This window comes from Balearica regulorum, chromosome Z (assembly GCF_011004875.1).
Source record: "Balearica regulorum gibbericeps isolate bBalReg1 chromosome Z, bBalReg1.pri, whole genome shotgun sequence".
Lineage (NCBI taxonomy): Eukaryota > Metazoa > Chordata > Aves > Gruiformes > Gruidae > Balearica > Balearica regulorum.
This window is the reverse complement of record NC_046220.1, coordinates 67,591,759-67,617,558: the sequence shown is the minus strand read 5'-3', so window position 1 is coordinate 67,617,558 and position 25,800 is coordinate 67,591,759. Positions and strand designations below refer to the sequence as shown.

Sequence of the window (25,800 nt, the reverse complement as noted above, 5' to 3'; positions counted from 1 at the left end):
CCCCAAAATACTTTACAAACTTATTTTTTAACATGAGTATTATTTAGTGAATTGTGCAAAATGAGCCAGTGACGCTGGACTTACATGGTAAATAAAACATTTGAACCTCTGTCACCACTGCCAGTAGTGGAAACCTGTGGGAAAAAACAGAAGAAAGGGTATGGAACTGAGTTTTCGTCTCGGCTGGGACTTTGATCAAGAGGCATGAGACCATTCCCAATACAGCTTCACCACTATGGGATGGAGCCCATGCAAGTTTATGTACTAGCTAAGAAAAAAATGTTATTTGATGTAATTTTGACATCTAAAATGTAACAATTGTTTCTCACTGTGGGTATATAACTGGGGGAAATGAACAGGTATAAACTGCATTACACAAACTAGTACAACATTTAGGCAGGTAGCATCAAGTCAGATCATATAGTGGCTGAAGAACAGGGGACTGTCTGCCAGGGACTATTTATTGCATTTATGTGTGGAAACAAAAGGATTCCCCAGTCTGAGTTTCTTTAATCCGTTTCACTGCATTACACCCAATCACGTTGTCATGTCAGTATACCTGGGAAGACAAATGCCCTGTATAAAGTTTTTCCTCTTGTAAAAATTACTTTTGTCGTTAAGTTTTGGATTCCATGTGTTGTACAGTGCTCGACCTTGGGCAGGACTGCAGGGATGACAGCCTGAGTTTAGGCAACTTAAATTTTACTTAGTCCTCTGTGCCACCTCTGGAGACTCAACCTTCAGTGCACACAAGTGCAGAACAAGCTGACCTCTCAGAAATGGGTTCTGATTTCTGTCTCAGTCTGGGCCTGAACAATATACCAGGCATGCAACAGGCAAGGAGCTATAAATATGCCATATACCACAGGGAAAAAGTCAGGATTTCACATTTTGCCCAAGACTTTTTGTATTAAGACCTTTGCACTGGCAGAATGACACCGCTATGCCAGAACAATGATCTGCTTTCAGCAACTGCACACTCTATACCTGCAAGTACTCAGCAACATTACCTGCAAAAGATTAGTGAAGCAGAATCAAGCTGCCTACTCAACTCCTCAAATTCCTATTACAGAAAGGTAATATTTGCCATGTGAAAGACACTGACAGTAAAGGAGCCTATCTAGAAAAGAAGTACAACCAGAAAAGGCACTCCAGTATATGTTTAATTTCATTCCAGATTAGTCACAGTCTGGAATTTAAATGCATACTTAAATGCTTTCTCAGACATGGTAACAGAATAGACCTACAGGTCACACATATAAGATTCTCTCATATTTACGGGCTGTTCATTAGTTCTACTGAAATCAGTGACTTCTCCCACTCTTAAATATTATGTTAAAATACTTCTGGGCAATACAGCTTGACTACTCAATAATGAACAAGCATAATTAACTAACAAATGAGCACTTCTCAGTCTGAAATAAATGTATTTTCTTATTTCGACAGTTAGGCATCCAACAAAATAGGCTCAGCTTCAATATTGACCAGCTCCTTCCCCACCACAGCCCCCCCATCCTGTTTTATATGTCTCTACCTGCGTTTGGCAAACCAATAGCATTTAGGTGTTGTCAAAGGAAAGAGAATTTCTGGGAGAATCCAAAAAAATGTATGAGTAAAGAGACTAATTCCACTGCTTTTTTCCCATTCAAAAGAGAAAAAAATGTTTTTAATATTAAAAAAAAAACTTTTAAACTATTTTAAATACTATTTTGAATATTTAAATCAGATTCTAAATGTTTGATAAAATCTGCTGCAACAAACATGCTCATATGAGAAGACAGGCACAGTATGTGTTACTTCCCATTCTTAGACATAAGCTTCTTGGTAGTCATTTCTCAACTGGATAATCAACATTTCCATTTTCTAACCTGTTTTGAAGACCACATGAGATGACGTTAGAAATCAGCAGTTTAGTAGCAGATTGATTGTAAGTTAACATCTTACTAGGTAAAAAAAAGATGAGTGGTCTCAACCTTCCAGACCTAAAGTTAGCAACCATGTGATTTATGAACAGCAGAAGATGAGGTTTTAAAAATGATGAGAACTAAAGACACGACAGTTTCACATTCATTTCCAGACACTTGTGCCCCTGTTACCTTTGTCTACCTCTGCATTTGATCACCTCTTAATAGCTCTACTCCCCTAATCTCCCATTCTTCCCCAGCTACAGGAAATATTCTAAAAAAAATTCCAGCAAGGAAAAAAAAATCCAAACAATATGAGTTTCTGAGCTCACAGGGCTTTTACTATACAAATGCAAGAGTGATAAGAGAGTTATAATAATAATAGATTATGCAGTTATTCATATTTTCAATCATTGTCAAACATAGTAGGTGGGTTTAAGGAAAGAAAAAAATTCAAAATTCAATAGTCAGTTTTCTAATTAAGCTAGTTATCATTAACACTACATAAACAATAAAGAATTCCCAAGAAATCATTTTTATTTAGTTACAGTTACATATTTAACCTAGATCTCTTGAAATATTTAGACAGATTCTGTACAATGACCTATGTGATATATAGAACACCACAGTCTCCTGGACTGGTCTCTGCTGATCCTAACCTTTGAATGATTGAAGGCAATTTACAGAAACTGGCATGTGGTTCCCAATGGGGAAGCTAAGATGATGTAAAATTACTTACAAGAATCATAGCTAAAAGCAGGACCTAGGACTTTGCGCTGGCACTTGACACAAGGTGGATTCCACCACCTTGCTTGCTAGTTTAATTAAAATAAATATGGTGTTATTCTTCAGAGTTAGAATATTTTTCCTCTAGTGTAAAGTAAGACAAGCTACTAAAATTTCACATGATGGACTGATGGGGAAAATTGCTTTCTCTGGAAAAAAAATTGTATCTTGCCATGTTTCCATTGGAAGGAACACACATATTTTGAATTATTGAATGGGCTAAGTACATTTAATCACTTGCTTTCAAGGAAAGTCATCACAAGAATGAGTTCAGATAACCATTAGAAAAAGCCTTGCTGCTGTGCTTGTTTTCCCCAGACTCATGGCATTTCCACAGACAAGCTATCCCATCAGCTGCAACAGAGAAGAGCCTGCTGTGATCTGGGCTCAGGGCTGTATGCAGGACTCTGCCTTTGTGACCTGTAAAATAAAATACATACAAAAAATGCAAAGATACATCACAATTCTACACTGATTATTGCAATCACCTTCACCACCCCCACCCACAGCATGGCTTGTTCCACTTTTACTGTAGCAGCACAAAATGCTGCATGAGATGTGGAGAGTTAGCATTGTCTATACAATATTTTCACAGATTAACAAAAAGCTGAAGGCAATACTTTCTTATTAGGGAGCAGGCTTTAATAGCCAGGACTGCACCACATTGAGAAGACATTTCTGTCAAAGGAGAACATTGAACCTGAACTCTTGATTCTCCACTGCATTTACAGCATCAGTCCCATCTGTGTTTGGTAATATGTCTCACTGCTGAGTTCTCCCATCTGTTTGCACACGCCTTGCAGACAGTTCGCAGCTGATCCAACAATCATGAGATAGCGTCTCCAGCTGCTCAGTTATTACTGTTAAGGAGATCTTTTAACAGTCATCCCACTGAATGATTTATTGGAATTGTATATTGAGCTTGTCTGTAGTTGTAGTAAACTTTGGCAACCAGACAATGATGGCCAGAAGCTACCCCAGTCTAGCAGCACAAAGAACATACAAAACTCATTAATCTGGTTATACAAGTATCTCCCCCTCAATAGAAGCAACTGAATTTGAACTAAAGGCAGAAAGAAACTGGTATTAAACTGAGACTGTTGAGGTCTATATTTATCTCTGTTCTTCTGTATCATCTAGCATAATATCAATGCTAAGCAAACCCATGAGGGTTTTAGGCACACAGGACATGGGAAATTAGAAGCCTTTTTACTCTAAGTTACTGGGCACTAGCTTCTCTAGTTGGATGAGTTACTGACAATCACATAACTGAGCTACTCACCCAAGCGGAAAAAAATTCTGAGACATAGTGTATCTCATCTATAACAGACCAGATGAACCACATCCTAAAAGGAAGTGTGAAGGTATGAAGGAAGTCTTGGGTGATCAAATAGAACGAATGTAGGTAACCTATGCCCCCATCATCTGTACTCGAGTTCTCCATGAACACAATGGGGATAGCACTTCTTTAGCTCACAATAATATTGTGAGGATAAACATGTGAGGAACTGTAAAGCCCTCTGAAACTGTGGTACTTATCACAATGGTACCTGATGAAGATCCATAGGACTGTTGCAGATGGACAGTCTGCCCTAACTTTGCGAAGCTCCTACAATGGCTTTCTGGAGCCACTGTTACTAAAAGCAAGTATCTGCTGTCCTGGTGCTGAGTAATGTGTGTCCCACCTAAACTTGGTGACTAGAATTTTGACACCACCACTAAATTATTTCTGCAGAGATTAATTTTCAGGCTTTGCTCCTTCTCAAGTTACTGAAGTGTATTTGATCTTTGTCAATATTTAAGATCATAAGTTTACAACTCAGCAAATTCTTTACAGTGTCTCTGTTCAGTGTCTGTAACAACTTTGAAGCAAGAACTGGAGATGTAGTCTTTGGAGGCATCCAAATCTATCCAAAACGGTGACTGAAATCTGACTAATAATTTCAGTCAAAAAGACATGAAGGTGAATAGGGAGACTTCAGAAAAGTTGAAAGTATTCATTTCCATGTTTTCTGAGTGGAGAGGGCTGGGGTTTTATTTCATTGTTTCAAGATCACATTCAGATATTTTTCAAAACAATTACATATTTTGTCTGCTTACATGTTTTATTTGATCTACAGCAACTTTTGTAAGGGGAAGGCATTTACATCCAAAATGAATCTTTTTTTCTAGTAAATTACTCTAATTGTTCATTCAGAGGTATCTCAAAAATGGACTCAGTACTATAAAAAAGTTACTATCTTTCTGAATATGCCCAGAAATAGGCAACCTCAACTACTAAAGTACTCCACAGTAGCTGACAGTGCTTCACTGTTAGCTAAGGTCTTCAGCATTTCGCAGGAGGATTAAACAATGAGATTCAGTTACAATTTATCTGTTCATTTCTTTGGGTGTAACACTCGTGTGGTTAAGGGTGTCTGAGGCTGATTTAGAACCATCTCAAAATCATCCATCACAGGTTTTTTTTTTTGAACATATTTTGATTCGTTGACATTTTTTCCAACATTCAATTGCTTATAGTAAGGTAATAAGAGTCTTCATAAGCAGGAATATATCTATGTAACAATTACTTCATCTTTTTAATCATGAAAATTAGTTTCTCTTGCAGACAAGTAAACTGAATATGAAACAGGATTATAAGTAACCCTTCAGCTTCACCTAATTACCAATGCCTTTAACTTAATGGTAAATGTTTTACACCATACACAATTCTCCAAGGTAAATCTAGGTTACATTTCAAATAGTATATTAAAGACTTACAAAGATTTGAGAAACCTGAAGCTACAGTAGTTAAGACTAATGATCATGTCACTTTCCAGATCATTTCTCACAACATCACAGGACATGACTGTAAGACCTACACATAAATGAGTATAAGGAAGGAAAAGCAGCACAGACAAGCAGCATTACACAAGGATAACATGTAATCACATATGTCTCTGCTGCTCTCTCTCTTCCGTCCATCTTTCTTTCGACTCTCTTGTGCTTTCCTCTTATACGCTAGTGTTGGAGCCAAGTCCCTGGTAACAACCAAGTCACTGGTTCCAAGGTCAGCATCCCAGTAGCAAGAGGATACAAAAAGTATCTGTAAATATCAGCTGTTAGGTTAAAAATCCAAAGCTTCTTTGGCCATACCTTGTCAGTGAGTGTGAAAAAACAACCATAAGTGTGAAAATGCAGCCAGTGTGCAAATAATTTGTTTCTTCTTTTAATTTCAGATGTTTCAATTGGATCACTTCAGTTAACACTGAAACAAGTAAAACTTAATGGATAGGAGTGACAGGAAGCATCAGAAAGAAGAAGGCTTAATAGCAAGGAACACCTTTCATGTGTAGTGTAGCCCTATAGCTCCATGGACCAACACAGAGCTGCAAGGAAACTCCACTTCCTCTAGCTGTCAGCACAGTACAAGTGAAATACACAGCACTGGATTGCTTCACAGCCAAAATCATTCATTAAAACCCAGACAGCTCTAAATAACACATGGAGATTGATTTCAAACATCATTAGGAAGCTGGTTCAGTATCATTCCATGATGAGCTGCAGAACTGAAGAGACGTTAGTTATCTGGAAAGCCATCAGCCTAGAATATATTGGAAGTAACCTGACAGCACACTCAGCCCATGCCTAATAAGCCTAGGAAGTAACCTGACAGCACACTCAGCCTAGGAAGATGTGGAAATCCACATCCTGCACCTGGGATGACCTTAGAAATTGTAGAAGAGAATCCCATCATTAAAATCAAAGAATTTTACAAAAGAAACTTACACTATTATCTTAAGAAGTCAACCTTTACAGTCCCATGTATCAGGATTGTGCTCGTAAATGCATGAGTGTAGGCCAAGGGAGGACATGTAGGTGACTATGCTTTTAACTGCTCTTTTAGCTCTATTTTATGTAAATGCATAAGGTATGCACTTGCAAAAACACACTGATTAGACAGATAGTTAACTGAAATAGTTCAAACTATTAACTGAAATACTTGCCATGGAGTTCTGATGAATTGGTAAGTATGGGATACTTCCATATTTTCATCTGATTTCCAGGAAGGCCTTGTCCAGTCATCAGTTCGCTGGTTTTGGGTAACCAGAGCAAGGAACAAATCTATTGCAATTTAAAACTCTGCTTTAATTTTCAGAAAGGGTCAACATGCACCATTTGGTAGATCTGACATGTTATCTACAATGTTTACACAAGCTACTGGGAAATAGCCCCAGCACAATATTTACTTATTTAGATGGATCATTTCATTCCTTACAACACTGAGAAGTACAGTTGCCTTCTTGTCCTATCTAAACATGATAATAGCCTATCAGTATAAAACCAAAGGCCTTCAAACACATCCTCAGCTAGGCTGTAATAGCTCAAGAAAAATCAACGGCTGTGCTGCTTTACTCCAACTGAGAATCTGTTCCTCTGACTCCTAATATTCAAACTCGAGAGACGGATGTTTGCCCTCTGACTCTTAAACCTCTTCTCACCCCAGCACTCTGGGAATTTTTCCTCCCCCTCAACATTCTCTCCACATCAAGAGTTTTGGCCAAAACTATTATTGACAATAAGGAAAAGATGATGAGAAGTGTCTGGCTGTGAGACCACCTCCTCTTCAATCACTTCTGTGTGGAGACAGAAGTGGTGAATGAGGAACAACAAACTGCTTCTGAGTCCAATCACACACTGCAGTGCCGAATGTAGCACAATTACACATCCAGAGAAAATTCTGCTGTTCCTCTGACCGTGGAACCACCCTCAAAGTCAGTGGAAGCTGCCAAATGAGCACAGCTATACAAGAAGAACATATCCTAAGTATGCAGACATTTCACCATTTCACCTGAGAATCTGTAGCTGCACTTTGGATTATTTTCTCACGATTTATGTCCCAGACGCGCAAAATCCCATCTTTCATTCCACCCCCTGTAGCAAGAACATTGGACTGCCAAGGACACCAGTTCACAGCCTAAAAAAAAAAAAAAAAAAAAAAAAAAAAAAAAAAATGCCAGAACAGACTAGGAGGTTAGCTGAAAAAACAGAGTAGATTTTGCTTAAAAGCTTAGTTGGAAAAATGAACTGCACAAGCACCCAGAATGTATCTTTAGCTTTTTTCACCCTACACCATGCTCTTCCTCCATACATACACAGCAACATAGATTCCCAAAACTCCAAATGCTGCTTCCTTTGCCATTGCTTCACAGTAGCCTATGCTGTCCCACATATGCTCATAAAACTCCAATTTCTCTGCTTACCCATCACAGGCCGCAGATTCACACCTCAGTACCAAAAGAACCCAGCACAACATAGCCTTACTGCCTAAGCCAAGCCATCACTGAAGCCTAACCAATGTGACTTATGGGGCTTACAAGAGACCTCGTTTCTTCTGAATATTTCCAGGTTATGCCTAAGGCCTAGACTCTACATGAAGAAAAGCTACTAAGAACTGTATTCCACCTATTTCAATAACCTCCTCTGATACTTTAACACCAGCACTTCAGGCCAGTCTCAGATTTTTCTGGGAGGATAAACAGCTTAGAGGTGCTGGATTCCCCTGCTTCTTACTGCTGATACCTGTCCTCTCTCCCACAGACTGGGACTTCATAAAGGTGAATAATCTCAGTTGTCTCCTTTCCAGTTTCTTACTTCAGATTCTTTGCTACCAGCAATGACATGAAAATATGGGCAGCAATGCAAAAGAAACCTCATATCTAAAATAATTTCAGCAGAGAGAATTTTCAAAAATTCAAAAAATTGAAAGATCTTGTTTGTTAACTTGTAAGTATTGCACCACCACCATGTTCTGTGCAAAACAGAGGAGAAGGCTGAAAATTTTATTTCTATTTGGCATTATATTTACAAAGGCCTACTAATTGAGTAAAATTTCCTGATCAAAGCCCTTGCAAATTTATCTGTGATTTGGAATGAGGAGAACTGGTCTTAAAATTAACTGCATCACAGTCAGGGGAGAAGAAACTAATATAAATCAGTGAGATAATTTGAAAAATTCCCTAACTGTCCAAATCAACAATGATTTCATGAGAGCAAATACAGAAAAGCAGACATTCCTTCTCCATATACCTTAACTGCTGAGGAATGAGGTATGGTTTTCAGTGGCTGTGACTGCAATTTCACACCAGGGTCACTAGGCCAGATATTCAATATACCATCACTAGACCCACTTGCCAGCACCTGGTTAGTTAGTGACCATTTCAGGCTGCAAATGCTCTGTTTGTTTTGGCAAAGAGTCCCGACATGGTGCTGAGCAACCCGAACATCATGGTGATGAATAGATCCTAGTCGTGAACCACTGTAGATGAAAAAAGACAGCATGGATTTAATGTTAAAGAAGGCAAGCTACATCATACTGATGTTTCTTCAGTGGTTTCAGAAGCAAACCGCAACAGAGTGAAAAGTGTTTGCAGAACAACAGTATTTCAGTAAAAGGAAATACAAACCAACTATCAAAAGCACACCCTGACTATAGAGGTGGCTGACAACAGAAAGGAGCCAAGCAGCTCCTCAGTTCAATCCAGACAGAATACCTGTTCTCTCTCATGGTTTTCATTTCCCTGAAAATATATTGCATTGTATGCACTAATGTGCAACCTGTTCAACTATCAAGCCATTTAATGTAAACTCTTTACTGTTCTTCATGAAAATAGTTTTGCAAGATGACCAGATATGACTCCATGCCCAATAAAGAGGCAGTGTAAAACTGCATTGCTCTGGGAAAGGGCTTACTAGTGAGTAACAGTGTGCTTTTTGGTTCTGCCTCTTCCCCTGTCCCTTTTTTCCCTCCCACTTCCCGGCTTAAAGAAAATCTCCGCAGGCTGACACCATTGCACTAATTAGCTGTTACGAAATGATGCCTGGTTCTACAGCCAGTATCATCAGTCCACCAAAGGAAGGAAGAAATACCCTGCCTGAAAGCACAGCTACTGTTACAGCTTAGCTCCTGGATATGGCTTTTACACATCAATAGCAGAGTTGAACTGAAAATATTGAAAGTACTTTGCAGCGTGTTTTCTTTTCCTGCCTTTCTAAGGATACTACCTACATTAAAGCATGACAAAACAGAAGAGTTTCCTGCTGGAAATTCACACTTCCAACTATTCCGATGACACTGAAAAATCAGCAAGTTCAATACCATCTTTCTGGGTATCTGAGAAACAGATATCTGACATTACTGCAATAGATTAATTTAAGGCAATAATGACAGGAGACTTTCCCATACAGGCTCTTAAAGACTTTTCAGATGCAAGTTGAATGATCTTGAAGCTCTAAAAATGCACACACCAAACTGACTGATTGCAAGAAAGGTCATTCTATTGTGCTTCTATTATGGACTTGCCAATCTCTTGAAGATCACAAAAGAACTAAATATTCCAACCAAGCAGTGCTCTGGTGAATATTAAGAATATATTTATGGAAAATACCTATGAAGATACATGAGAATATGTGCATTATATGCAAAAGCATCATTGTTTGCCTTCTGAAGATTTATATAGATTTTTCCTACTAAATAAAAAGCAGAAAATCTAAGAAAGAGAAACAGAATTGACTTGCCAGTGTTGGCCATATTAAGGTTTTCAGTAATTCTAATGGTATGAGTGGGAAGGAAATGGCCTCCTGAGAATCCTGGCTGAAAGGATTTTCCACTTGACATAAAAAAAAATTAGAATTACTTCCTTTTTACACAGAAGATGACATCTACTTTGCTAAAGACAAAGAGAAGTCAACAAAATTTTTGTGATGGGTTAATCTATGGTACTGAAATTTATTTACAGGTTTGTGACAATGTGTTGTTGGACTATTTTTAACCACATAAATTAGTATGTAATAGCAAAGCATCAATTGTCCATAATGAACTTTACTGTAAGAATGCTGCTCTTATTTTAGTAACAATAAATATTAACTCCACATCTTTTTTTCTACTTATACAGATGTTTTCATTGAAGTTAGAATGAACTGGTTAGTTTCACATGGTGGTGTTAGGTTGATGGTTGGACTTGATGATCTTAGAAGTCTTTTCCAACCTTAAGATTCTATGATTCTATGATTCAAACCTAGCAAGAGAAATAAATGTTATCTCAACCTAATCTGTCAACCATAACTGTAGTTCACACATTTATGCTGAATTTTATCATCATTTCTACTCAGAGAGATCTGTACTTTAAGTTTCTGTTGTTTTCACTCCTCTGGTCAAGCTGAAATGCCAACTGAAACTACTTTATGCTTACTGTAATAATGTTATGCCACTTGACACTGGCAGTATGTTCTAGTTGCACCCATGTAACTTAACCTACCCAGCCTACCTATTCCAGCAACATCATTTTTTTAACTGGTTGTTCAGTTGATATCCTTGTACACTCCACCCAGCAGACCTAATACAATCAAAAGCCAGAGCATGTTGTGAAATCAAAATAAAACTACCTCTGGTGTTCCTACCCAGAGGTACTAGTTTCATTTTGAGTTTAACAATAAAGTCAGTCCATGCGTGCTATTATTTCTGCATTAAGTAAAACAGAAGACTATCACATGATTTTAAAATCATAAAAGCATCAATCACAAAGAGGCCTCTGAGTCAAAGACCTGAAACAGAAAGTAGAAGGAAAAAACCCCCAAAAGAGTAGACTTGATCTTTCTCATCTGAGTCCCCATATTGAAATGATTCCTAAATATAAAATATTCACCAGCTAGTGTAAAATTCACCCTTGGCAAAGCAAAGATCAACCACTTCAGTCCTCCTTGATTTGTGGACAACAATGAGCTGGTCCTCCCTTGTAGATACACAGCTGGAGAGGTGTGCAACTCTAACAAACAGCTGTGTTTTGTGTGCATCTGAAAAGACAGGTGCAGACTTGATATCACTGGAGGGGCAGTCTAAACTACACGCTCTCTCCCCGGCACCAGGCAAGCTGATTTTTGGAGTCCAGGCCCACTGGACACAACACCATTTCAGACTAAGTCTTTGCAGAAAACCAGAGCCACAGCCTCCACATCCTAGTGATATTCTGGAAGTGGTGACAGCTTTCTGGAAAGAGTAAGAAACAGAGACTAAAGAGGCAGGCTAAATACCCGTTGGCTGCTCTCCTGCTATACAGTAAATCTACATGTGATTTCTGAGATGGCCAGTAAGTAGAGGGACAGGATAAATCACCTTTGAACAAAGCCAATGAAAAAAGCTAAAACAAATGGGACATTTGTCTAAGTAAAAGCAGCAGGGCTCTTCCTGGGAATATACTATACAACTCACCTGCTAAGAATATAATGATTCCAGCTTAGAGCTCCAACTACAGACAAGTGACCAAGCATATTTCTCAATCTCTTTTTGGTTTCAATGTCCCACAGCTGCCAATCCAAAACAAACAAAAAATACAAATTTAACAACAAAAAGATTTATTTTTTTTTCTTCATTTGTTTGCAAGTAAGCAACTGCCTAGTTCTGATTTGACATATGGACAACCTCAAGTTCATTTATTTCACAAATAAGACAAGGAGTATTTCCAAATTTTAGCATCTGTATCAGTGGTGTGAAGTCAGACAGGATTGAAGGGAATGCACATCTCTGAGTTTAAAGGCATTTATTTACACATCAGTATTTAAAAGTCCATACTTAAAAGCACTGGCCTTCAGTACCTTCAGATTGCTGACTCAGGACAAGGTCTCCATGTTATCTAGCACCTTAGCCAAAGTCCCACAAAAATCTTTTGATAATAGGACTGTCCTATAACACCAGGCTGATAGGTATGTCTATAATCAGACTGAAGTCAAATCCTCATGTGCAAATCCATGAGGAGAGTTTTGGCTTGACTTCTCAAGGCATTGATCAGTAGAGTGATCTTAGTAAGAGAGATACAAGAAAAAAGTACTCTGTGCTGAGTAAAATAATTTAATGAAAGAGTTCCTCTTAATGGTGGAAAAAAAATCATTAATCATTCAAAAATTCAAATAAAAAATCATTAATTCAGTCATCAGCTTTTTAGTGGCTTCTGAAGCTCCATTACATATAGATAACACTGGATGTCACTAAACTGTTCAGTAAGGTTCAGCATAAAGTGTTATATATTGTCTCCAGTGGAGTTCTTCTGTAGTTTAGCCAATCTTTTTCATTTGTTTCCTTAAAGAAAAATCATTATCAAATTGTCTTGTGGCCATTTTAGCTAAAAATGGAGAAAGACTTAAAAAGTAAATTATCTAGTACTTGCACTTCTCCATCACTGGTGCCAATTGCAAGGCAAGTTCCTTCTTGTATCCAAGCCAGAGATGAAATGTATTTGGAACTGGAATTCAGATCAATGTTTTCAATGGCTTGAAGAGTTCCTCCATTCCAGATGTGTGCAGCAGGTCCTACAGCAATAGCAATGAGATTTTCAAGGCTCCAGTCCAGTATGTTTAGATCTAGAAGAAAGCTACCAAAAATTACTGCAAAAAAAGTTGTAGGTAATAGGATGGGGTGAGGGCGAATATGGTTTGGGGGAGAGAGGCTTTTTTTTTTTTAATAGCTATGGAAAAACTTCAAGAGAATGCTTCTATGAAACCATTACTAGCAAGTATTCCTCCTACATGAAGGAGAGTATCTCTAATAAGCAAACTCTTCATAAAGCTAATCTCCACAAACTGGTAAGCTTGCACAGAAGGATCTGACTTACAGATCTTTACGTTACTTTAATCCATCACCGTGCATTTTGGATTGCCACATCACTTTCTCTGATTTCTTCCACCAGAAATCAGGCTCCTCCACCAACAGCTACAGTTCCAAAACCACCCTTGTTCCAAGGTAATTCTTGTTATTGAGAAAGTCTATATGCTACAGTCTTATATCCACGTGTTAATGATAACATTTACCCTGAACATGATAGGAAAAAAAAAATGCAGAAAGGAATTAGGGAAATCCTGCTCCTCACCTTCAGAGCTTGCTCAGCAAGTGTCTAATGGAAATACTGTTTCCACTGCCCCTGCTGCTGGGTGCACTGCACTTGCAGATCCTGGCAAAGCAAGTCACTACAGTGATTAACCTGACAGACTGCTATGTCAGGTAGGCCAGAGTAAGTTGGTATACAACATTTAATACCAACCCAGGACACTCTCCCATGTCAGGGGAAATCCTCATTTGTCCATTTAGGGCAGCTTAAAAGTAATTTTGCATGACCTCAGAAGCACAGAAGATTGCTACCATAGGCCAAGGTCTGACATCATATTTTGGTAACTAAAATCACTCTGAAGAACAGCTGAATCCATAAGTCAGCTGTTTGACTACAGCCCTGGTTGTTGCAACCAGAAATCAGTAATAAGATATGGTATTAATAAGATCACTTCCAAAGACTTTTGTTAGTGCTGTTAGTCTTGGGACATACCTTGTGCACAATTAGTGTAAAACATACAAACAAACCTTTGTCCTGTTCATAAATATACATGAACACTTGCAAGAATATGTTGAAAAAAACCTCCACAGGAACAGTTACAAACACTTGCACATACAGAGCTGTTCATTAGATCTTATGAAGTGTTAAAACACATATTTGCTGCTGTAGACCAGATATCCATATGTGGTGTTGTGTAACTTGTGCATGTTTAATTTTTGCCTATGCAGCAGCAAAAACATTAGTTCATAAGGTATCTATCATCCAAACCACAGTCAATGTCTCTGATGTCTCCCAAAATATGAGATTTCAAAGTCTGCTCCATAAAGTTGCTGCTGTGTTGACTGGCAGCTAGATATCCAAGGCTGATAGCTGAAATGTTTAATTTAATTAAGCAAAGGCAAGTATCTTGGTTTGATTTGAGAGTTGTATTGAGATCTATAGCTGAAGTAAACTGCACGAGAGTTAGGTAGTATTGATTCCAGGGTTTGATCAGTCATGTCTCCATCATGGGATAGGCAGTTTTCAAAGATGCATCCTTATAAGAAAAATGACATCATGCATGTGTCCTGCAGAGTTTTCACTTTATGTGAAGGGGACACACCTTCACCATCTTTCTCGAAACATACAGAAGAATTCCCAACCTCTGTAAAAAACACCACAGAGGAGAAATTAACTTACAGTAATCATTGCGCAAGCCAGTAATATGAAGCCTCACTTCTGGCTCCAATGGTGTGGAAGGCTTCATGATGGTAACAGCTCTAAACTCATTCTGGGTCCCTTCTTGGCATCCTGTATTTGAAGATTCATCACATAAATCAGTAATGCAAAGCACCACCAGTTTTCCTCAGGCCTAAGCCCTTCACATTCTCACTATACTTGTCTCTCCATCATCCAGAGGAGACCAAAAGGGTCTAATCTAGCCTGGGTAGGCTCAAATCACTACATGCTAAACTAACACCTTTTACCACCTCTTTCAAACCTCCATGGATTTAATCAGTTAGAATGGAAAATATGGTCCACTATATTTTGTTTAAATTGTACCACAGCTCAATACAATGTCTTTTTTCGCCTTTCTGTCAAAAGTTGTTAGTAGCGGAATGCTTCATATGTGCTCTCTCTCTTCAGAACCCCCTCATACAGCAATTAACTTTTTTGCTTTCTGGTGTTTATTTCCCACCAAAAGGTCCCCCATCAATACCTAACCACAGGAAAAGGTTTTTAAAGCACATGCACTTTGATCACAGCACACTAAGCTTGTGACACCACATAAGTGAGAAACAGAAGCAAATACATGTGTGAGCAAGCACAAGAGTCATCCTTTGTGGTCACTGTCTACATTATGCTGCAAAGACTCCTAAATATCATAGGAAAAAAAGCCAGATCATTAGTACCATGAATCATTTAATGCTAGATATTCATGTGTAAGAAATTATCGTGCTCTAACATGCAGAGCAGAAAGCTGGAGATTCACATTTCTGTGTTTTTCTCTGTCTTTTGACTTCCTTTTTGAATTATTCTCCAGAGAGGAGTATTTAGAATGAATATCAAAAGTTTCAGGGGCAGAAGACATTACTTACCTCTACAACTAACCTTCTCTGTTCAAAGAAAATTCAACACTGACAAAGTTTTTTTACTCTGTAACTTAAATACAGACATAAACATCCTCTATGGAAGTCCAGTGACAAATTGTGGAGAACTTATTTCTCACTGTCCTTCCCTATTCTGTCCTCAATCTCTCCCCTAATCCAAAATTAATTTCTGCCAGATAAATGTTTCTTCTCTCAGCTGTGGTACTCCCTCTCTCCAAATAAAGACTGACGATGAGCAAGAAGTAGGCCACAGTGATTTCCTTCTGTATATAAAATTCTCTGGACTTAAACAATCAAGCAGGTTTGCAGGAACGACATTCTCAGACCTGCCCAATGGGATATGTAACATTGCATTTTAACCCTACTATCACTGAAATGAGATTTCTCTGTACAGGAAAATCTGTATTTCTAGTATCTAGATTTTTGGTTATTTTTTGAAAACTTCATGAAACCTTTCTGAACTCAGCCAAGTAATATAATTCAGGAAAACTAAGGCACTTAATTGTAACAATTGGATGAACGGCAACACTTCTGAAACACTCTAAAAATGTTTTTCTTCTTTAACATTGGTAGCTGGTATTGAGCAGTGAGATATAAAGGATGAAATCATCTCTGTAACTCATTTCTGATTTCTCTCCTTTCATAAGTAATTCATCTACACCAAATTCGTACTGATCGTGCTTTCAGCTCTATTCATGTACTTCAGAGACACATGAATGTGCATAACAGGCTTTTTAATTAGTGGAAATTAAGCTTCATTACACCCTTTTGTGTTATTTTGCCTGGGTACTAGCAGGTATCACTGACTTTTCATAGGATTTTGGCTCTCACATGCTGGTGTCACTTCTCAAAACTAGACTCGGAAAGTGTAAGTAGTCAGTACTGTCATACCAAACCACTTGATCAACAAGCAGGTGGGTAGAATAACACCCAGTATTCCTGACACCTGTATTCATTTGCTATCAAGAAAAAAAGCACTGTGACTAATCCCTATACTGTTGCTATTGACTGCTCTGAAATGAGTCTTATATGCATGGAGAAGAGCAACAAAGGTATATATATATTTATCACATAGCCCCCAACTTCTTGTACAGGAGCGAAACTCCAGATTCATAAAGAAGGTGTTTCTCAGTGTTTTTACATGAGTGTGAATCAGGCGTTGACTGGCAAGAACCTTTTACACAAATAACCAGATCACCAAACCAAATCATCTGTCCAAGAGAGAACACAAGAAAATGTTGGTCTCATATTTAATGAACTGCCTCATACTCAAATAACTCTGGGAATATCTGTATTATTTAACAGGTTAGCTCCTCACACCCCACCTGTTTTCCAATCGCCTGAATATTCATGTTCCCTTATGCTCATTCATTTCTAGGATATCTTTTGGAGCAAATTAACGAACTCCCCCACAGACGAAACCAAAGGCAGTGCTAGGGACAGTTTGCTCCAGCTGCCTTTCTTTCCCTACAGGTAGGAGCAACAAGACTCCCCCATCTCTGCACGTCTTGCACGCTCCTGTACCCAACAGTCTATATGACTCATATCCTCATATCCTGTGCCCATTCTGCAGTACAACCCCACGTTATCTGTAGGGTTCTGAAACTGAAAAGCAGAAAGGAAATTAATGTTTTAGGGCCACTAATGTGTCAGATGGGGCCCAAAGGGGAGACAGGTAAAATACTAGGGGTTAACCACACTGGAAGAGGTGGAATACTCTCTCTTCACAGGCAGTGGGAACCCCAGAAGTAGCCCCAAGCAGCATAGATTTCAGATACTTTGTATTATTCTGTAACACTTGCTCGAACAGGTAGATGCACTTGCTTTTCCAGTATAGATGCAGCCTGCTGTATCTTACGTTCAGTGTGCATAAGAATATTTGCTATATTGAAACATACCTTTCCAGATGCAATTGGTATTTTCACAGACCTTCATGTCACCGCTTTCTGCAATGCTATATCCAACCTCCTGGACTACTGGAAGCTGAGAAGAATGTTTCTGCCAATACATTGAAGTGAAATCATGACTGAATGAAGATCTATTGGAAAAGGTATTTAAGCATCATGGATAACACAACTGCCATCAAAGGGCTCAACACTTGTTACATAAAAGCTTCAAAACAGCTTGTCTCTTGGTTGGGAGATCAGTAACAAATACAGAATAGCAGTATCCAAATCATGTTCTCTAACTTGAGCCACTATCTTTCCTTCCATAAAACACCAATTCACTGCAAATGATCACACAAACTTTAACAAAGCTGTGTGAACAAGGCCATCTTACCAGCAGAAAAGGACCTAGGTGCTGTGCATCTGTAGCTACTACCACAGGTCACCTGCCAAACCTTAGTGTCCTCTTGTCCTCTTCTGAACTGGCATTTGGGCTAATTTTACCAGTGTACAATACCATGTTTTCCACATGCAGACAATAAGTCTGATGCCTAAGGCTTGCTCTATAAGGGAAGATCAGTTTTGCGGCACATAGACTGCAGAGCCATTGATTCCAGCATGAGACCTACTGGATGTCAGAATCCTCTCTCAAACCAAAGTCCGAGTCTGGATGGCATGATCCCATTCCTTCAACCAGTATGACAATATGAAACTGAAAATATATACAAGGTGTCTCAGAGGAGTAAGATTTTTTTAATCACATTATCATTTCCTTGGGTGTCAAAGAAACAGATGATGCAACAGACAAAGATAAGAAAAGGGAGATCTGAATTGTTATCGGAACTTTTTTCTAAAAAACTTGCTTAGGCCTTTACCCAAGATTCAGGCAGAGGCTCAGATCAGCTCACACAGGACATGAATCTCTTCGCCAATCCCTAGTAATATGCACGTCTTCACAATGTTCACTGAGTTGAATGCTCTGATGCTAGTTGTCTGTTTGGTCTGTAATTCTTTATTTACAGTCAGAAGGAAAGGCAGCTGATGTTTTTACCAGCCACTCAAGATTAGTATCTTCTTCCTCCAACATCTGTGAAATCTACCCTTCCAGGCACACTCAGTGTTACTCTTCTTCAAAACCCTGTTGTAATCATGATAAGAAATGTCTTACAAAAACATAGCTGGAAAAAAAAAGTGTTCCTCATTTATATAAGCCAGCTGTTCTACAGCAGGCTTTCAGCTCTGAGAGGAATTTTATGTATGATTTATATAGACAACTTGGCAGAAAGCTAATCAGATTTCTGGGATCTGTGTCCCTCTAAAATAAGTGCAGACATTTCTGTGGAAAACTGATTGTGTATACAAGAAAGTAATCTTTTGGCCCACAAAGAGACCACATATGTTCACTGGAATGTGCGAAGATTTTATTTTCAATGCATTCCATCCTTTTATGCTACCAGGCAGCACAAATTAAATAGTCATTAATTACTAAAAGAGGGTGGATTCAGACTAGATATAAGGAAGAAATTTTTCATGATGAGGGTAGTGAAACGCTGGAACAGGTTGCCCAGAGAGGCTGTAGAGGCCCCATCCCTGGAAAGACGGGGCTCTGAGCAAACTGATCTAGCTGAAGACATTTCTGCTCATTGTTGGGGGAGTTGGACTAGATGGTCTTTAAAGGTCCTTTCCTACCCAAACTTTTCTGTGACTCAGTGACTAAGAGTGAAGACAATGACATGTACTTATTTTTTTAAAGGCATTACATTTTAAGGAAGGAAGAATGTTTTACATACATTACTTCATATAAAGTACTTCTCATCTCACAAAAACATTTTATTAAATTTCTCTGTGGGGTAGATTCAACTAAGATTACTAAACCCAGTGAACTGTGTATTTTAACAATTCTAAAATTCAGACTCTTCAACCAGACCATGGAGGGGGGCAGGAAGGAAGAAAAGACTGTTGTTGAAAGGAGGATTTTTCCAGGCTATTTCACTTATTTAGAAAGGAAAGTGACTGCCCTGAGGACCAGTTTTCCCAAAATGATGTAAAAGCATCGTCTTTTTCCAATATCCAATGACCTTAAAGAGTACAATTATTACAAGATATCAGTCAACAAGCCTGTTAGACCACCTGTCCTGACACTACCTACTTTTCTTAGAAGTTGAGCTTGATACCCTCACCCTTAACTTAATATTAATTAATGATTATAAACCACTATAAGCAAGGACATTGAATATGCATCTCCGAAGCATCCTTACTCAACAGTTATGGTCAAAAAAGTAATCCCATGAAAGCAGCTATCAGCATCTTCAGTACTGACCTTGGAACTGGTGCAATGAAGGAAAGGAGAGCACAACACGAAGTGTGGTCACTGACTGAAAGTTTACAACTTAATATACAAACAGTCACAATTAGATAGGTCTAAAATAGAGAGGTGGTTTTGAGTGTAATGTTATGGTAATAACTTTTACTAATACAGACAAGTATCACCATACTTCATATGAGAAGTCAATTTTCAAGAAGTTAGTGAACAGAAACAGGTGGGTAGCTGGAGCATAGGTTTATTTCAGATGACCAAAAAGCAATGGATAATGCCTAAAAAGGAAAAAAAAAATAGGTGCATTGGTATCCACTGGGAAAAATGAAGGGCAAAAGTGTACAACAATATAAAACAACACCTAAATGGGAAGTGATCTGAAGTCTTTGTTTCACATCGTAGGCAGATTCCATGTGTTCTTTCAGACTTGGCCAAGAATCTGACCTTCTATTGTCATGACAAGAAAAATTTATCCCCAGAAAGCTGCTTTTTGGCAATTTTTTCATAGCACCTTGTTCTGTCTATGTGACAAAATGAACAGCTACATCCTGCATAACTGAAGAAATCATCTCTTCACACATGGTGGTTATTAAAGCAAGTGGAAAATTGAGTCATTCACCTTTTTAATGCATATTTTTTACAATACACATTTTCCTTCAGAGGCAGCAAACGTGTCTTGAGGGCTTCACTAACTTGGTTTCAATTTTAGTTTGCAGGACCATGGGTTGGAGGAAGGGGCGTGAAGCTGAATCAAATAAATGATGAAGCAATTGCTCCTGACATTTCTCTAGCAGACAGTCCCTAAATGGACCTCCTCTTGTTACTGTTGTCCATGTCAGTAAGGTAGTATCCACATAACAGATTCCTGGCCAAAGATAAGGTCAAAAAAAGAAACAAATACCTTACCCGTGCATTTCAATGTTGTATTACTCACCTGTTTCTTTTCCATTTCAGCTGTCCTGTTATTCCACCCTTCCAAGTCTGCTGCACCATGACTGCTAGGTAGAGTCACAACAGTTTTCACGATGTAGAGTTTCTTAGGTACTTGAGGTGTCACTGGAAAACCAATTTTAATGGAAACAATACCTTTAAAAGCCATACACAAGGATATTTGTCAAGCACTTTTCAGAATAGCACTGATTTCGTAGTAGCAGTACTCTAAAAGCATATCTGACACACTAAGTGGGACGATGCAAATACCAACATATGAACCAGTCACCCTGCTCTCCTTTTGTCAGTGAAGAAAAAGACATTTCTACGGCACTATTCATCTTATCCTTAAAGAGATATTTTAAAAAGGTCAGATTGATCACTATCTTTATAGAGTGCCTGTTTACTACTGCAGCTCATATCCAGCCTTAGATTTATTGACTGGCTACACAGGACCCTACCCCACAGAAAATCAATATCCAATTTCCCAGAACCACACAGGCTTTCACCACTGCTAGTAGAGACAGCATGCAGGACTTTCTGTTCTAGAAACTGACGTAGGGAAGGTTTCACCTTGGTTTAGAAACTGAGCTTCCTAGAGCTGGGCATGTATTAACTGCTTAGTATTCTGCTTAGCAGAAGACAGAACTGCATTTCAGACCAACACCCATGGCATCATAAGAATGCATCCCAAACACTGAACAGCATCTTTTATTCGCTCTCTAAAGATTTCAATTTATTAATAAAGAAATGAACCTTATTTAGTTCCCTAGATCTTCCAGGAAGCTCTTCTTGTACATGCAGCATGTAAACCCTTCCCCACTTTCCCCTAGCACTGCTGGAAGTAGGAGTCAGTGAGTTCAAAGGCTCATTTAACCTTTTTCCAGCTCCCTCTGTTGTTGACGGAGAGAAACAGCCTCCCCTAGAGTCAGTTCTTCTCCAGAACACGTCGGAGTACTGAGTTTGATCTGTGCTATGGCCCTCAGATTAAGTCCCTCCCTCAGGGAAACTGAGTGTGACTGTCCCTTGGCCGCTGTCCCTTTATCAACACCTGAAGCCTTACACATTGGAGGAGAGACAATAACACATGGCAAGCTTCTCCTTCAGCAAGCGTACGCTATACCACATCCAGGCATGCAGGCTGGTCTAAGTTCTGCAGTTATGGCTGAGTCTGCCATAGCTGTGCATAAGGCAAAGGAGAGGCAAAAGGGAGACCTGTACGAATTCTCCTGCTCTCCTGTCAGTTATTGTTAACTATTCCAGACATGAAGGTGCAATACCAAACCCTGTGCATTGTTACAGCCCAGTGCAATTTAAACCCAGTCCAATACAGCCTGCATCACAGAGGAAAAAAGATAGGTCTGCAACAGGCATTGCTTGGCTGCGGATGAGACTTTCTTTCCTCTCTTTCCTTTCACCCCCCCTTGACATCAGCTGTCTTGTATGACCTGCTTGCTGTCCTAGACTGTCTGCGTACTGGTAACAGAAACCTTGGGCCCAGCCTTCCTCTCAGGACAGCAGCGTACTCCTGCCGAGAGGATGCTGGCCCTGAGCTTGCTCTGCCTGTGAAGGACTACACAGACTGGTGCTGCTGCACACTGCCATACGCAGAGTCCCTGACAACTGGGACACAAGGGAACACCAACCCACACCTTACACTAATTCCCTGCTCCAGGTTATTTCAGAAGTCCCTGCATGAGGCCATCCTCCACATGAAACTGTTCCTTTGCATCCTATCTGACCTGGAGCCTTCCCAGGTGTGCTGATGAGCTGGCCCCCCCCGGAGGCAGAAGGATCAGTCGCGCATCGGGCCCAGCGCCGCTCTTCTGCACCGCCTCGGGCGTGCAGCTGCTGCCATCTTGTGACAATAGGACTGCTCGCCACTGGAGCCTTAGCCGCCAGCTTCCTCTTAATAGCGCTCTTAAACCTGGAGTACGTGGTCCTCTCCAAGTCCGAGACCTGCACAAGCAAGAGGAGACAAAACACCGCAATAAGTCACTCTGTCCCTTATTGCTGTTTCAAGTTTTCCTCTGCCATGCCGCGTGGGCTCAGCCCACCTCAGAGCAGCAGGCCATGGAAATGGATGTTGGGCTGAGGGTGGCTCCAGCGGTCAGTCACCTGGGTGGAGAAAGAGTGAGGGGGGGAAAACCAGAAAGAAACAAATGTTTCTGGTGATAAGGGGAATCTAATTAGCGTAGAACAATTAAAAAAAAAAAAAAAGAATATAACTTGGCAACACTTGAGTCAGGCCCCACAAACTCAGGCTTCGACTGTCTCATGCTCCAGTACAAAAGAAAACAATTAATAAAATAGTTGGAATGCAGAAACAGGATAAGAGAAGCCGTAAATTAGGGAATAGTCCTTGGGTATGAACTAGAAAAAGACACAAAGTTTGAGGCAACCTGACAAAGGGAGGCCCAATATGCCAACAAGCCTGGGACCATCTGGGCAGGATGGATAACAAGGTTGCTGAGCTTGCAAAACGGAGATAATGAAGAAGACGTCACCCAACTGTGTACACTGAAGAAGAGGAGAAAGAGGAAGATTTGAGGAGGACGACCCCTGACGACCACCTGAGAAAGAAACTGCGCAGGCGTATCAGGACATTAGCATATATTCAGGAGTTCCCGGAATAATAATGAATATGTATTAAATTTATCGGAAACCTAATGAATATGTAAACTCTTTTCTAATATAAATAACGAACAATTTGTTTCTCGTCGAGACGCACATTCGTGGAAATATCCCGGTGCGACTCCCAGCGCTGCAATAAAGGATACCTGCTTAATAGTCACATTGGCTATTGAGTGAATTTTCTTTGATTCACTGGTAAGATAACACCCCTGAATCAACTGTCACATAGAGAAGAAAAGTAAATTTGTGTAATTAGTGCACTGGCCTTTGAAAAACCCAAGGCATCTTCAGACATTTATTTTCGGGTCCCGGGTCTGGTCTTTCCTGAGAGATGGGCATTTGGGCTGGCTGGAACCGGGCTGGTTTGCTGAGCTTCACACAAAGAAGAACTTAGCTCACTTCTTATTTCTGAATCTTCTCACCACTGCTGTGGCTTGCTCATGTTGTTATTTTTTATGTTTTCTTACGCTTTTTAAAACATTAAGGTATAGTAAATGAAGATTAAGTGACAGATTTATATTTCTTACTTTCAAGTTCATTCATAGAGCAATTTTCCAAAAAAACCCCATAAAATGTAAGAAGTAGCAACATTTGTAATGTAAGAGCCTAGATAATACCGCACACAAGATTTTGGTTTTTAGACATTTTTAAAGCAATGTTTTAGGGAAAAGAGTGAAAGTAACAAGTCAGGAAGCACAGCAAGTATAACAGGCTTCTGGATAATTATTAGGTACTCCAGTAAATATTTCTAATACATTAAATCTTGTAATTTTTATTATTTCTGAAATATTAGATGCAAATTACAAGCTGTTGAGATGTAATTTAGACACCAGGATCTTGCATGCATTTTCTGAAATCAAACACATTCAAACTTGCTTTCAAAGTCAGCATGAGTCACTTGAGTTAGCTTGTTGAGTACTGCTTTGTTCATTTCAGCACAGAAGTCTGTGCCTTTTCTGTCTTCACCACTGAAATGCCATGCTTATAAGCCTCACTGCCAGGCAGGATCAAACCTCACATGTCCTCAGATCACAGCAAACACCCATACAAATACTGAAATTTCACAGTATTTCCCAAGCATCTGTTATGTAGAACTGTGTGAAACTCTCCTTATAGACTTGCTAAACAAAATGAAGATGGACTTTAGCTATTTAGAGAACTTCACACAAATGGTTGAACTATTATATTGTACAAATCAAAGATAGTTAAGATGATATCGAAGTCACTGAAAAGCAACAGATCCCCAGATTCCAGGTTTCACCTTCAGAAAGTCCTGTTCTATTTTCATCCTTTAAAATGTAGCCTCTAAGTACAGCAAAAAAACAGAGTGTAAGAACAACAACTGAGACAGAAATCAATGGTGGTTTGGACTGGGAGGAGAAGAAAGTCAGCAGAGATTGACAAGCAACACAAGAAAGTAATAGCTTAGAAAAGCCCAAGAACAGAAACGTGAGGAGGACAAAACAAAATCCTGAAAGCTGAGAGGAAGAGAGGGAATAGCAAACGGACAGGAAGAAGGAGGAAAGGAATAAAAAGGAATGAAAAAAGGAATGAAAAGACATGAAAAAAGACAGAGAAAATTTAGAGTTTTCCATAATTGAGTTGTAACCACTACATTTATGTACTCTCAGAAACCAAGAGCAACAAGCACACATCTTCAAAATATAAAGCAATAAAATGAAGACAGGTAAGACAACAGACTTGTGTGGCTCTAAAGTTCAGAGTGTCTTTCACAATTGCCTCAGCAAAACATCACTGGAGCTGCCTGGCTTCGACATAGGATTCTCAGCTAACTCATTCTTCTCCCATGCAGATCTTCCATCTTCTCATCTAACCACAGCTAGTTGCCAGTTAGCCAGTAGCAATAAAAAAAAGCAACCCATTTTCCATCATCGTGCCCCCCCCCCCCCCCCAATTACAAAAAAACCCAACATGTTATTTTCTTCCCTTATGCCAGCCTATAAAGGAGGAGTTTTTCTCTGGCCCACGTGCTGTGAAAGAGTTCTACAAACAAAGCCACCTGTGATCCCACAGAAGGTGATGAGAGGCAGGACTGAAGCTGTAAACAGGGTGGTTTCAGACATACTGCCGTCCTACCTGAACAGCTGCCCCCCAAACTGCTTCTCCAGGTCTGCTTGATAGCATAGATGCCTGCTGCTGAACAACTCTGTCAAGGACACCCGAGAGGTCAAGGGGATGTGCTAGAGCTGCACTACAGACCCACCAGAGGCCCCAGCAGCTCTCAAGACAGTGTACAAATACTGGAGTATCCCACACAGGTCAGTTAAATAGAGCAATCAGCATCCTCAGGGGATGGGAACACACTTTTTTTTTCTTTTATTTTTTTCCCCTTCGAGAGATTTCTGTACTTTAGCAAGAGCTCTGAAGCCCAGCAGA

General features: G+C 39.4%; 1 protein-coding gene across 1 annotated transcript; it reads right to left on the bottom strand.

Annotated features, from left to right (window-relative positions):
* Positions 1 to 2,223: 2,223 nt before the first annotated feature.
* On the bottom strand, positions 2,224 to 25,763 carry CDC20B (cell division cycle 20B). Its single transcript, XM_010308124.2, has 11 exons — positions 25,501 to 25,763; positions 22,512 to 22,728; positions 20,774 to 20,895; positions 17,535 to 17,634; positions 14,726 to 14,836; positions 12,886 to 13,082; positions 11,938 to 12,032; positions 8,760 to 8,988; positions 7,522 to 7,647; positions 6,677 to 6,794; positions 2,224 to 3,110 (listed from the first exon to the last, which is right to left on the bottom strand). Exons 1-11 carry the CDS (start codon positions 25,546 to 25,548, stop codon positions 2,947 to 2,949), a joined length of 1,527 nt encoding a protein of 508 aa, XP_010306426.1. The 5' UTR covers positions 25,549 to 25,763; the 3' UTR covers positions 2,224 to 2,946.
* Between the last annotated feature and the right edge of the window lie 37 nt (positions 25,764 to 25,800).

Coding starts and splice junctions, on each gene's coding strand:
- CDC20B (XM_010308124.2), bottom strand. CDS start 25,548: ATGCTATCAAGCAGACCTGGAGAAGCAGTTTGGGGGGCAGCTGTTCAG. Junction 7,648..8,759: donor CTCATTCCTCAGCAGTTAAG/GTATATGGAGAA, acceptor TTTTTTTTTTAG/GCTGTGAACTGGTGTCCTTG. Junction 3,111..6,676: donor CAATTCATCAGAACTCCATG/GCAAGTATTTCA, acceptor TTTATTTTACAG/GTCACAAAGGCAGAGTCCTG.